This window comes from Tympanuchus pallidicinctus, unplaced genomic scaffold (genome assembly GCF_026119805.1).
Source record: "Tympanuchus pallidicinctus isolate F22 unplaced genomic scaffold, pur_lepc_1.0 scaffold2, whole genome shotgun sequence".
In the NCBI taxonomy this organism is placed as follows: domain Eukaryota; kingdom Metazoa; phylum Chordata; class Aves; order Galliformes; family Phasianidae; genus Tympanuchus; species Tympanuchus pallidicinctus.
Window position 1 is genome coordinate 31,829,675 of NW_026294721.1, and position 12,980 is coordinate 31,842,654.

Below are 12,980 nucleotides of genomic sequence, written 5' to 3' on the forward strand. Positions count from 1 at the left end.
CTACTTCATAAAATCTTCTTAGAAAGCAGAGATTCTCTAGATAAACAGGCCTGTGCATATTACATTTCTCCTATCATGTCATGAAAAATCCGATTATGTAATTCACTGGAACAAAAGAAGTAGCTGAATGTGGCTGATACTGTGTATTCAACTATTACCCACAGTCAATCTTTTTTCCTGACTACTTAAGATCCCCTTGCTACTCAGAGCCATGCCACTCAAACAGCTCAGAAAAAAAAAAAACAAAAAAACAAAAACAAAAACAAAAAAAAAACAACAGCAGCAGTTCTACACAGGCTTAGGGAAGAGGAGCACCAGATAGAAGTCCTCACATACTAGAATTGGAAAAAATCTGATCTCATATCTAAATATGAATGGCAACATAAATATTCAAAAAGACTGTAAGAAATCCTACCAACAGGTAGGATTCACATCACCTACAGTAATAGACCAGACTTTCATTCCTGAAAAATGATGTGAAAATGGAAGTCCCAGAAAATGCTGCTTGAACTGAAATCTTTCTGATACTCACTTACTGCAATTACATTTTCACTTATGCTATGAAAATTTAAAACCACTAGTGTGGCCATTAGGGAATTGTCTGTTTAAAGCCAGAAACAATCTGAATCCACAATAGAAGGAAAGAATTAGTACAACTGCCTTTTCTTGATGCTTACTTTCTATGTAAGGGGACTAATACATTGCACAATTTTTCATTCAAACTACCATTTCACACTGGGGGGAAAAAGTCTTTGGAAAATAGTGAATGACCTTTTTCATGACTGAGTATCTGGTTTATATTTAAACATACAGGAAATAGATTCTTCTAATCAGGCCTTTTTTCCTACTGCCAAAAATATGAGTATGCAGCTTTACAGCCAAAGCAAGCTGTCATCCACTTCTTTTATAATCAATTTCAAACTCCTACGTTAATTCACTATTGCAAATGAGAGCTTAAATGCAGCAGAACCAGGAAAAACAAAAGTTAGGATCTCTCTGATACGTGGACACATTCGATAGTCCACAAAAGGAGATGTTCTATTCTTGGGTTATTTTTGCAGACATTTAATTTCATTCGAAAGCCAAAGTAAACTCCATCTTAAGCCACAGGAAAAAAATAGTATAGGAAAATAATATAATCTGTCCCAGTATAGTAAGTACATAAGAAAATATACTTTTGTTTGCATGCAGAATCACTCTTTTTTTTTTTTTTTTTAAACAGAAAGTTACCATACATTCTAGGCAGTCTAAATGTGTTCTGTTTTTCCAAAATAGATATCTACCTTTTTTTTTTTTTTTTTTCAGACAGAAAATTATCTTAGCCATTTGTGCAGACAGTGTGCAAGAATCCTGGAGAATGGCTGTTATACTTACTTCATGCACTGCCACTGCACAGATGGCTTACATATGTACAATTAATCCCCAAAATTTTCTTCATATCAATGAAGAAATTAACGTTATATAAATGAAGAATATAATGTTCAGGGCAACTGCACAATTCACCAACACGTAGTAAATTCACTATATTTAGAGTTTTTCAGATTCACTGCCCAGATACAAGCCACATTAAATCATAGAATCATTTCAGTTGGAAGGGACCTTTAAAGATATTTACTCCTCTTTACTCTGTTCCCTACAAGGAACAGAAGTATGTACAAATCCATCAGGTGCTTGAAGCCCCATCCAACCTGACTCTGAATGTCTCCAGTGATGTGGCATCCACTACTCTCTGGGCAACCTGATCTGGTGCTTCACCAGCATTATTGTAAAAATATTTTTCCTTATATCAAGTCTAAATATATTCAATTATATGTCTAAATATATGGGCTACCCTGCAAAAGCATGATACCAGCTCCCAAATGCAGATGCTTGTCATATAGCAGGAACAAGCATTTTAAACTGAACCTGTAAGAGATGAAGCTCGCTGTATCTAACACAATAGGTGACAGATGATTGATCTGTTTCCTTTTCATCTGACAGTCAGAGAGAAATCCCTCAAAGAAGTCAGACATTCGTATGCACACAAGGAACACTTTCATTCTGATTTCAAGTAGGCAACAACAAAAAACTTTCAAGATTTATAATTTAGGGGTTCAGAAACCAAAAAATACAAACCCAGGTCTGAGAAATTTGACAAGTACTTTAACAAAAATATGGCACAACCATTAATGCATTGTGACAAGACAGAAAACACTCCGTTCCTAGTACAGGGCACCTGAACAAACATTTATTATCCTGACCCACGTGTAACCAAAGAGTGCCAGAGCTTATATGCTAATGTACCTTACTTCAAAGATTTCCTTAATCTATATCAGAAGGCAAAATCTCTAACGCTGAGAATTTTAGCACTGAAGAAAATAGAGCTGACAAATTGCCATGCAGGCAAAAGGAAAAGATACTAAGAAGCGTTCAAAGATGTGAATCCTTTATCTCTCTCCAAGTTAACTACTGCTGTTTTCTGCAATTGCAAAATCTGCATCTAGATGATCTTTGTTCCACCACGGAAAAATAATATTTGACAATGACTCCCATTTCCTAAGTGTTTTGGTTTAACTTGGCCAGCAGCTAAGCATTTGCTTTACCCCTCAATGGCATGGGGGATAAATTAAAAAAAAAAAAAAAAGGGGGGGGGGGAGGGGTGGGACGGGGATAATAGAACTTGTGGGTTGAGATAAAAACTATTTACTAAGACAGAAAAGGATGAGGAAAAAAGATAATAGTAACAATAATTATGTTAGTAATGATAATTTTATATAAATTTATGAAATACAAGCGATGCAAGTTGTTATAACTCAATTCCTCCCCACCTGCATACTGATACCCAACTAGTCATAGAACAGCAGTTATTCCTTGACCAACTCTCCCCTGTTTTTCAAGATTCTTTTGTATTACGTCATATGATATGGAACACCCTTTTGGACAGTTCAGATTAGCTGTCCCGGTTCCATCCCCTCCCAACTCCCTGTGCCCTCCCAGCTACCCTCACTGGGAGAGCAGTATGAGAAGCTGAGAAACTGAAACGCCCTTGGCTGTGTACAGCACTGCTCAGCAACAACTAAATCATCAGCATGTTATCAACATGCTTTTTCTCCTAAAGCAAAACATACCGTCATACCAGACACTATAAAGAAAAAAAATCAACTTTGTCCCAGCTGAAACCAGGACACTATGATACTCCTTGATCACAAGCAATTTTCTAAATTAGTTCATATAAGTGCACTTGCAAATCAGTAATTAGACTTTCTGTCAGCTAGTGAAAGGAAGACACAGCCAAACCATGGCAAAGAAGAACTCCTGTGGCAGCACAGTCCACTGCCAGAAATTTTAGGTCAGCTCCTGGGACTGTTTAGAGTGTCACTTGACAGAAATTTAGAAGTGGATAAAATAAAGTGACAAAGCCATCTTCACCAGCTCAAAGTAAATCCTAACAACGTAAAGAAGACAACATCCCTGAATAAATGTGAACCTCTGCTGAGGTTTACTGTGAGAAATAATAAAGAGTTAAGAACTCGGGATGTTTTCCCCTTTGAAACTGATCTGTATTTCCCATGGTATTGAAGAAATCAAGTTTGGAAGCCAAGTAAAAGGGTCTGCTTCTTACATACATTTACCCAACTGTCAATCTGAGTGAGTGAAATCAGATGTCTGATGAAGTCATGTCATAAGTCTGACACTTTAAGCATTAAGTTTGAGGACAAAATGGCCAGATGAGATCAAGGATTAGGAATCAGTGGCTGGCTTTCAGGTTCCAGCTCAGAGTAAAGGCTGCTCAAACCTAAGTTTATCCTGAAAAAGCCTACCGCAAGACAACAAACACAAGCAATGTCTGTATTTTTCAGGATCCAGAGGTTCTCAGAACATGATGATGCAGGGGCTGGTTGTTCTAACAGCAGCCACAGTCAGACTATCTCATATCTGCATTAACAAAATAAGACTGCAAAATCACATTTATAAACACAGTACAAAAATTATGAGCCCAAAGCCTACATTTGCAAAACGTCCTCAGTTTGTTTTGGAAACAAAACCAGGAGAATTTAAAAAAACTTGTGTACAGTAACTGTTGAATGACATGGAACAACATAAATAGGGGTACTAGAGGGACAAGTAGAGAACTTTGTATCTAGCATTTGAATTTGAACAAATTCAGTCTCAATGTTATAAATAAGATTTGGTCAGATCTAAATTTGGTCAGTTCTAAATCAGAGCCTCCTTGTTATGAAAGTGTTGCTAAAGCTATGGATGGGGTTTAAAGAGGAAAAAGAATGGCAATATTGTACCAGAAGACAGACTTGCCATTAGAAGTAATTTCTCGTATCAGATAATCCAACATTAATGAAAAATAAAAAATGATATTTTGAACACATTTATGAGAATAGGTTTTTAAAAGGCAGCAGATATGCTCAATATCCACCAATTTAACTGGAAAAGAAGAGCAAAAACAAGTTATATTACTTCTTCCTGCAAGCCTTGCTTCTTTGTATACTCAGACAATACTGGCTAGAACAGTACAATACCAGTAAAAAGTCCCATTAGCATGTTAGCTTAAACTTTTTTCTGCCCCCAAGCCTTGTCAGTTCAACTCCTCTTGCATATCCAACTGCATCTTTCACACCTGCTTTATGAATCTGATTAGTGTCAGCATACCACTACCTAAGGCATCACTGGACTTGGTCTGCAATGCCAAAACCAGATCATATTCTAGAAAATTATTTAGTTATTAGTATTCATGGTTGGTGCTCAGTGCCTGGAAAAAATGACAGTTCAAAAGAAGAAAGTAGTCATGTATTCTTTCAAGAAATAAAACACTTTTGTTGGTATTTATTTCTGTGTTCTCTCAAGTTTTGTTACTGCTACTGGTATGATTCCCACGAGAGTAAGGTGAGGTACCACTTTGCACTCAATAAATCATAGCATAAATCCTAAAAGGTTTGGGTAAAGAGATAAAAAGCTACCAGTGCAGGAAAGATAAGGCCTATAATACCAAAAAAAAAACCCTTAAATTAATAATTATGTCAATTTGAAAAGGAAGCCCACCTAACTTTCAGGCCATCTGTAATTTGACATCCAGACCAAGAAAGCATTTTCAGAGGATTCAATTAATATATAAGCAAAAACAGTTATTAAATTAATGCCAGACAGCATGGATTTACAGACAGTATATCTAGTGAAACAAAGTAGGTTTTGTTTACTGAGTATAACAAATTCAATTAAGGACTTAAAAGTATTGTACATCAATATTTGTGAGGCATTTGTACTAACCAAAATTGAGATTTAAAATTCATGCTGAAAATAACTAATATTCACACATTCAAAAGACTGGCTGATCTTAGAGTCAAGACCAATACAGAACCAATGTCTACTACTGACAGCTGTATCAAGGCTCTGCAAGAACATGTATCAGCTCAGCAGTATTCAACACTGAGCTGAAACATAGATACTCTTTACAAAAGAAATCTAACCATTGCCTCACCAATAAAAAGGTTTTATTAACACAGATAAACACAAAAAAGGCACACCATTCTTCTATTTTGCTTACTGTATTGTCTTGCATGAGTACAGACTGCCTAATTTGCTGACAGGAGAATAAAGTAGTATGTATCCAGTACAGTACAACCTGAAACTGATAACATTATCCTACTTGAATGTCAAGTTTACTTTGGTAGCGCATGAGTGATATGAAGCCAAAGAAAAATCAACAACAAAAATCCCCAAGATGCTTAGGGGAAGGAAGGAATAAAAAAAAAAGAAAAGAAAAAAAAAGCTAAAATGAGCAATTGATCTCAGGCAAGATATTGGAGTCAAATTTAATCATATGCTATGCAAAAGCAAGCATGTCTCAGGCAAAGTGGATTACCTTTGCAAATGAGCAAGTACTGAAAGGAGAGTTTACTCAATTCGTTTTTATACTCTAGGACTGGAAATAGAGATTGGAAAGAAACACTGCTGAGAAAACAAACCAACCAGGGGAGGGCCTCACAAATGGATTGGAATATGAGTAACAACATAAAGAGGCAGGACAGCCTGTGCTGGATAGAAAATCAAGAAGAAAATATTGCATAACCTACAAAATTTAGTTGAAGGAACAAATCACATGGATAGATTGAGGAGAAAGGTCAGAACAGAGTTGTCATAGCACTTCACTACTTCCCCTTGCTTCAAAAATATACTGGATCTGCCTAAGTTTGTACAAACCCTGCTGGATCACACAGAGGATAAGAAGTTTGCCAGGCAAGCATCTGAACAAAATAAAGCTTGTTGTGCTTCTCTGCTTGTTCAACACTACTGCTCACAACAGGAGCTGGAAAGGCTGCTTTCTGAGATTACACCAAGAGCTCACCTTCTAGGCAAGAGTAACATCCTTGTCACTAACTGACAGAACTAATAACACATTCCTGCAAAAATATATATATAGAAAAGCTGCAGTGTCAATGAAGCTGCATTCACATTTGGAACCTTTGCCCTGTGCAAAATAAAATAGTAAATCCCTTTTAGATGGTGTGGCACAGCAGAGTCTACTACTAGTACCAGTAATGAAGAAAGTCTATGAGGAGAGAGAATATTCATTATGAAACCCAAATACACTCCAATGAACTTGATAACATCTGATATTCCAATACTATGGGAAGAAATCGCCTGCTCAATATCTTGAAAATTGGTTTTGATTTTTAATAACTTAGGTGACTGGAACATATCAATCATTCACATAACAACAACACAACCTTTACTGAAAAGGCAGTACATAGCCTTTCCTTCATGGCCCGTATTTACACTTGCTGTGAAAGATGAGCTTGATTAACTGCTCTCATCTTTTCTGCTAGTGAGTAGTTATTGCTCTTGTTTAATTACCACTTTTATACATACTTAGCAGATGAAATATTCCTTCTCAGTTCCTGAATTCAATGACAACCTACTCTTCACATATATATAGCACCTCACAGTCTTGTAGTTCGCATGGAAAACAATTTGTTTCATCACAAAAAAATTCAAAGATTTCTCTATGAACTTGGTCAACAGTCTGCACAAAACAGGAGATGATAAAGGTGTTTTGGTCAGGACTACCAACAGGAGAAAGCAGTGTTAAAAAAGGATTAATCTAAGAAAAAAAGAAGCAGCAAACGAAGCACAGTATACATCAGTGAAGAATTCAGAGCAAGCGACACAGGTGACAAAGATATCGCATAAAAGCTCTGATTTTGAATACAGTCCTACAAAAACCATCTTAATCAGCTATAGGAAATCCAAGGATTACAAGATACTGAAAAGGTCCTTGTCCTATATTTTCTTCTTATTAAGAAGTCCACTCTAGAAAATCATTCACTGTCTTCCTGAGTACTTTGTGTCAGATGCTCACTCACCATTACTGCAGTCCACACAAATCCTAGTCTGTCAGTATTTCTCCTCCAGATGGGCACATGGGAGAGCGTTCCTTCAGCATATCATCACTAGAAAAGTTTTCTGGTCCAAAACATCAGATAGATGTTGTCTACTTCGGTATAAATCATAAGCAGCAAAACATAATGAAAATTAAAATATCTCACAAGGAAGCATTTAAGATAAAGAAAGAACTGTATAAAGGTTTTACAAAAAGTCTACTGTTGAATCCACAGGACTGCCAGAATTCTGGATAATCTCACTCCACGGCTGTACTCTCAAATTTCAGCACTGTACAAAGAATTCATTTTCACCTTTTAATCTTATGGATTAAATATGCTTAAGAAATATTTGGACCATTAAGGAGACCTCCCAGTTTATAACTCACATATTAAATAGGACCTCCTGCTTAGAGTAACTCTTTCCTAAATGTTGATTTAACAAAATTCATCACTTTAAATGCATGGATTATGATGTTTGCACCAAAATATACAGTTCCCAGTGCAAAAGTTGCCGAAAATGAATGATAAAATAAAAAGGTGGATGCTTTTATGAGAAAACAAAACATAAAGATCTAAAACAGAGTGAAGATAACGGACATCTCAAACAAAAATGTGAGTCTTCCTATCAGTAACAACTGCCACCATTACACATTCTGCCTCTTAGTTGCATAGAAAGTGAAAAATGCAGAAATGTCCAAATATAATAGATTTGACTGTTAATTTATTTTAAAAAAAATAACTTTTAAAAAATTGTTTACAAGTTTTAGCCTCAAACTGAAAGGACCAAAATAAAAAAGAAAGCTGCTTTTTCTTCTTGTCTGCAAATGATGAAACCTCAACTTTTCTACACTGAAGTTAATACTCTGTTCTGGCACACTGCACAACAAAGGATTAACTGACTTCTATATTATTGGTGTCAAGGGATTTAAGGGCACACAAAACGCGCTGAAAATTTGGCACAAGTGGATTTTTCTAATGCATGTTTGAATTTTTTTTATTTTTAAAAAACCTTCCCATTCTGATTCTAGAGCTACTAGAAACTGTTCCATTTAGGGAACGCAATCTATTTGATTTAAGGAGTCTACTAGAACTGGCTAATTATATACAAAATATGACCAGCTATTTTTTGCATTCAATTTTACTGCAGCCAACACGTTGAAGACAATCTCCAGAATCAAAAGCCTTTCTCACAAGTTATCAGAAAAAGAAATTACATGTTCTGCTGTTCACATACCACGTTCCGTGCTTAACACACTTAACCATGACTGAAAGGGATTTAGATTAAAAAAAGAAATAGAAAGAAAATAAAATTTATTTCAATAAGCTCTCCAAAAAGAAAAAAAGGCTGATCTTCTTCCTGTTTTTATCTTCTTAATTAACTCTAGCTCAAGGCAGAAAATAACATTCTTAAGTCCTGCAGCATTGGCATTTTTTTTATTGGAACAGAGTATCTCTTGAGTTATACAGTGTTTGCATATATCTGCAGCAGTCCGTGAAACAATTCCATCATTAGATGACTCCCCACTTCAAACAGGACAGCTCATGCTGCTGAGCAAGAAGGCTTGTCCCTACTACAATTCCTGCAAAATCCTCCATGAGAATAAGAAAACCCCTTTGGCACAGAGAGTCTCAGCAATACCACAGAAAGGTCTGCCACTTCACTTGAAACACTTCTGCAAGCACGGTACTTTCCAGTGAATCAACCCCCCCCCCCCCCCCCCCCCAAAAAAAAAAAAAAGACTTGAAGTCATCCTTATGCCTGTGCAGAACACAATATCAAAAGTGAAGGGGTTGCTCAGAGGTTAAAATCTATAGCACGCATTCCCTAATTAATCAAAACAAGAGGGAAGCATATTTAGCAGAAATGAATGCAAGAATGATGCTTTAATTGTTCCAAGTGAAAAGCAGAGCTCCCTCCCTCCCAAGCCCCTTGTAGGAAAGCCGGCACACTGCCAGCTACACTGATTAAACCACTTGCAAACACTGTCCCCACACACCTCCATGACAGATCCTTCCAGATGAGAGGTCTCATGGCTGATTTGCATCCATGTGATCCCCCTGCGGGCCAAGACAGAAAGTATCTCTCTTATAGCGGGTGTTTGAAGTCAAGTACCTGCCACAGTGCAAGTTCTTAACTCAAGACAGCAGAAAATGAGAGCACAGGACCTGAGCGATTTTCAACTGCAGCTTACCATGTTTATACATTTCAGACTCAGATTGAGCTTTGCAGAGAGAACATAAAGCCAAGGAGCATATCCTTTCCCTGTGCAATTCACAGTCCTGCTTCATGCTATAGCTCCCCAAGCAGCTCCCCAAGAAGCCACAAGTGGAACAAATGGGGTGTAAACTTTTGTTGTTATTAAAGCAAAAGGGTCTGTAGAACCAGGAGTGGTATCTTGAGTGTCTGGACCAATGTAGGGAAAGAAATCCCACTGTTCTCCCAGTAAAAGATACTTTTTAGAATGCCAAATATTTGTTATGTACAAGCAAACAGGATTCTCTACAAAAGATAGTATCGTTTTTAATGAAAAAGTGAAAGTTAAAGAGGTTTCTGTATTCAAAGAGCAGGAAAAAGAAAAAGCAAACAGATTGAGGACTTAGCAATTTCAAATCCAGTAAAGCTTTTACAGTTGCTCGTAGCTGTATCAAATATTCCTTTTGAATCATATTCCTTGCCCAAAAGAAAAATCTTGCTAACAAGCACATACGTATTATTGAGTCAAAGCAGAGTGAGCCTCACAAATGTTTTTTTGATTACATCAGATGAGAAATCTCACAGTTAGGGAAGATTTCAGATGAGTTTTATTAATTTTGCCTTCATTTTTATTATTTAGACAATCAAAATATCCTAAACTCTCTTTTCCTATCTATTCAAGATGTTGAAGATCACCAGAATCTGAGTCCTCATTCATAAAATAATAATAATAATATAATAATACATAAAATAAGTCAGCTGACAACACACACACATTTGCTGTATTTCTTAGTCCTTGGATGGTGTTAGCATGTTAAGACACTTATCTTTTCTTAGTACAATCATACACTCAATAAAAGTCTTCAAATCGGACTCAAATTGTATGTATCATTGACTGGTTAGCCTTTAGCTAATGCGAGTTGGTATGTTCAAGCTTCAATAGAGCAGCATCTTGAAATGCACTTCCTCAAGCCTTCCTTTTATTGTTCTTACAGATTTAAAATCTGTATAGATATTATGCACAGTTATATTTCATTTTTATATCATTTTATATGTTTTAGTAAATACAAAATCAGCTCTTCTACAAGTATCATACTTGATACATTAGAAGAAATAATGAACATTTGTGTGGTAAATGTGAATCATGCTTGCACTAAGAGAAAGTATTTGTCCTGGACAGAGGCAGAAGGAGAGAAGAGCAGCAGATTGAAGTTCCTGGATGCTATAAAGCAAACAGAAGCACATCTGCTAACTTAAAAAGAGGTTCCAAACACTATTTGTGAACAAGAACATCTGAGAGGGCAGGAACAGCTCTACAAGGGTATAAAGCTACAGCAGAAAATACCCCTGTGCAGCTAATGGTACACCAGTTGGGCCTGAGCATGCCTTCAAGCACCTGCTGAACATAAGGGCTATTTTTAGATTTCTTTACAAACTGAAAATAGTAGTTTGCAAAGCTTGAAAATGGATTATTTAATTTCATTTTATTTTTCCTGGCATTTTACTGTATATACTCATAAGATTGTTTTCAGGTTAAGAAAAACAACCAAAGGGAAAACGCACAGGTTAGAGTTCATTCTTCTTGAAATTTAGCCCAGAATTGCTATGTGTTAATCTCCAGAGGAAAAGCAAACTAATTCTGTAAGAGTGGCTCTGATTTTAGGCCATGTGATATGTTTCTCACATCTCTCAGAGATTTCATATAGTTCTTGACAATCTACCACTTGCATAAAATCCCAGGAAAGTTTTTATTCATTAAACGTAATGATTCTAGAAAACTCTTCTCTCTTAATAAGCTTTCAAGAGCACATGCCAATAGCTGCACTCCTGAGCTACTAGCTGCAGACTTTCCAGTTAGGGCAACTGAAATTTTGCTTTCCTCAAACATGAGCAAAGAAAATACATTAGAATCTGTCTAGAAGAGAAAACACTAACTGAAAATTGGACTTATCCTAATAACAACTGTTTCTCAATCCTAAATAAAAGAGTTCAAGTACATAACAATGTCACTAATGAAATTCTGTGAACATTTCAAAACAAAGGCTGCACCACAGTAATTTCACATCACAAAATTCCAATTTGTATATGTGGTTAGCAAATCATGATTCTGTGTGAGGTTCCATTTAACATTTAAACACTAAATGGAACATAATTTTTTTCCCTAATTAACCATCATTATTATTTGTTTATTTTTGCTTTGGGGAGTGGGAAATGGAAGGCTTTGTTCATCCTTTACTAATCTCGCTGTTTAAGCTTCCACAAAACATAGCACAGCTTGCTACATTTACTGCAATGTTAGAATAGGTATTAGAATGAACACTGTAGGAAGTTATGCTAATAATTCTGCTTATACACAGAAACATGAGGGACTTCAGTCTTTGCTGGAGGGAATTGTTTCTGCAGTGTACCCCGCCTTCACCATTCACATTCTACCCAAGTAAGCCTTTCAGCTTCTTTTCCATGAAGCCCACTGTGCTCCTCACTCTCTACCTACTTCCAGCTTAAGAAAGTACAGAACTTCAGCCAAAGTTCTCTCATTCTTTCATGTTTTTCTCCTTCAAATACACATCTCCCTAGTTTGAATGCTGCCTTTGTTCCCAGCTGCTCAGCAGAGGTAAGCATTCCAGTGCCTCTTGACTAACCGGAGGTCAGTGCACTTGGGCATGATCCTGGCCATACTGCTTTGAGTGTTCCTGCTTGAGCACGACTTGGATCACATGGACTGTGGCACCCTTGCCAATCTCAACCATTCTGTGATTTTTCTCCTCTGTGGTTGTAATTGCAATGAAGGAACAGACCTGCAGACTTCTACCCTACACTGAGCTTTTTCTGACGAACAAAGTGCTTGGGTGAGATTTATAGCTATCTGCAACAGTGGCAGGACCAGCAAAAGATGAAGCTACAGAATTGTGTGCTGGAGCCATCACCAAGATGCCTCAGATCAAAACAGAACCAATGAGGAGCAGAGCATCTGTTGTAAGTGTTGTCATGTTTCTTAAACAACGTGGCATAATGAGCAGTGAAAGGACTGCACAGTCTGATCCTGCAGCATGCAAAGAATCAGCAACTTTGAGGCAGAGTAAGTGGCTTCTGCCTTCTTGACCCGGATTTCTGAAAGCAAGCACGTGCCCCAACACCAGAGGGCACTTCTGCACAATACTCTGTAGATTTGGCACCAATTTAGAGAGGTGCTGACACCAGTGGAATGAAATGAAGATCCTCGAAACAGACAGAAAACGTACAGCCACATTCTCACTTGAGGCAAGAACTGCACAAGTATAAGAACTTTAAATTTCACAAAAATGGTGTGTCACCACATCATTGTCTTACAAGATAAACAGTTATAGACAAATTTCTTGGTAAGTACAGAAATGAGTAAAATGTCACTTAGTAAAACAAAGCAGGCTGCTAAT

General features: G+C 36.9%; 1 protein-coding gene across 6 annotated transcripts in view; it reads right to left on the reverse strand.

Annotated features, from left to right (window-relative positions):
• The window catches only part of BMPR1B (bone morphogenetic protein receptor type 1B), a 234,603-nt gene that overhangs the window by 153,279 nt on the left and 68,344 nt on the right, over positions 1 to 12,980 (reverse strand). For 3 of the 6 annotated variants that reach the window (XM_052682133.1, XM_052682134.1, XM_052682132.1), the window contains exon 3: positions 9,371 to 9,431. The exons of the other annotated variants lie outside the window; for them this stretch is intronic. In XM_052682133.1, coding sequence (XP_052538093.1) covers positions 9,371 to 9,418 — 48 coding nt within the window. In that variant the 5' untranslated portion in view covers positions 9,419 to 9,431. The remainder of the gene's footprint in view (positions 1 to 9,370; positions 9,432 to 12,980) is intronic. 6 annotated transcript variants of the gene reach the window in all.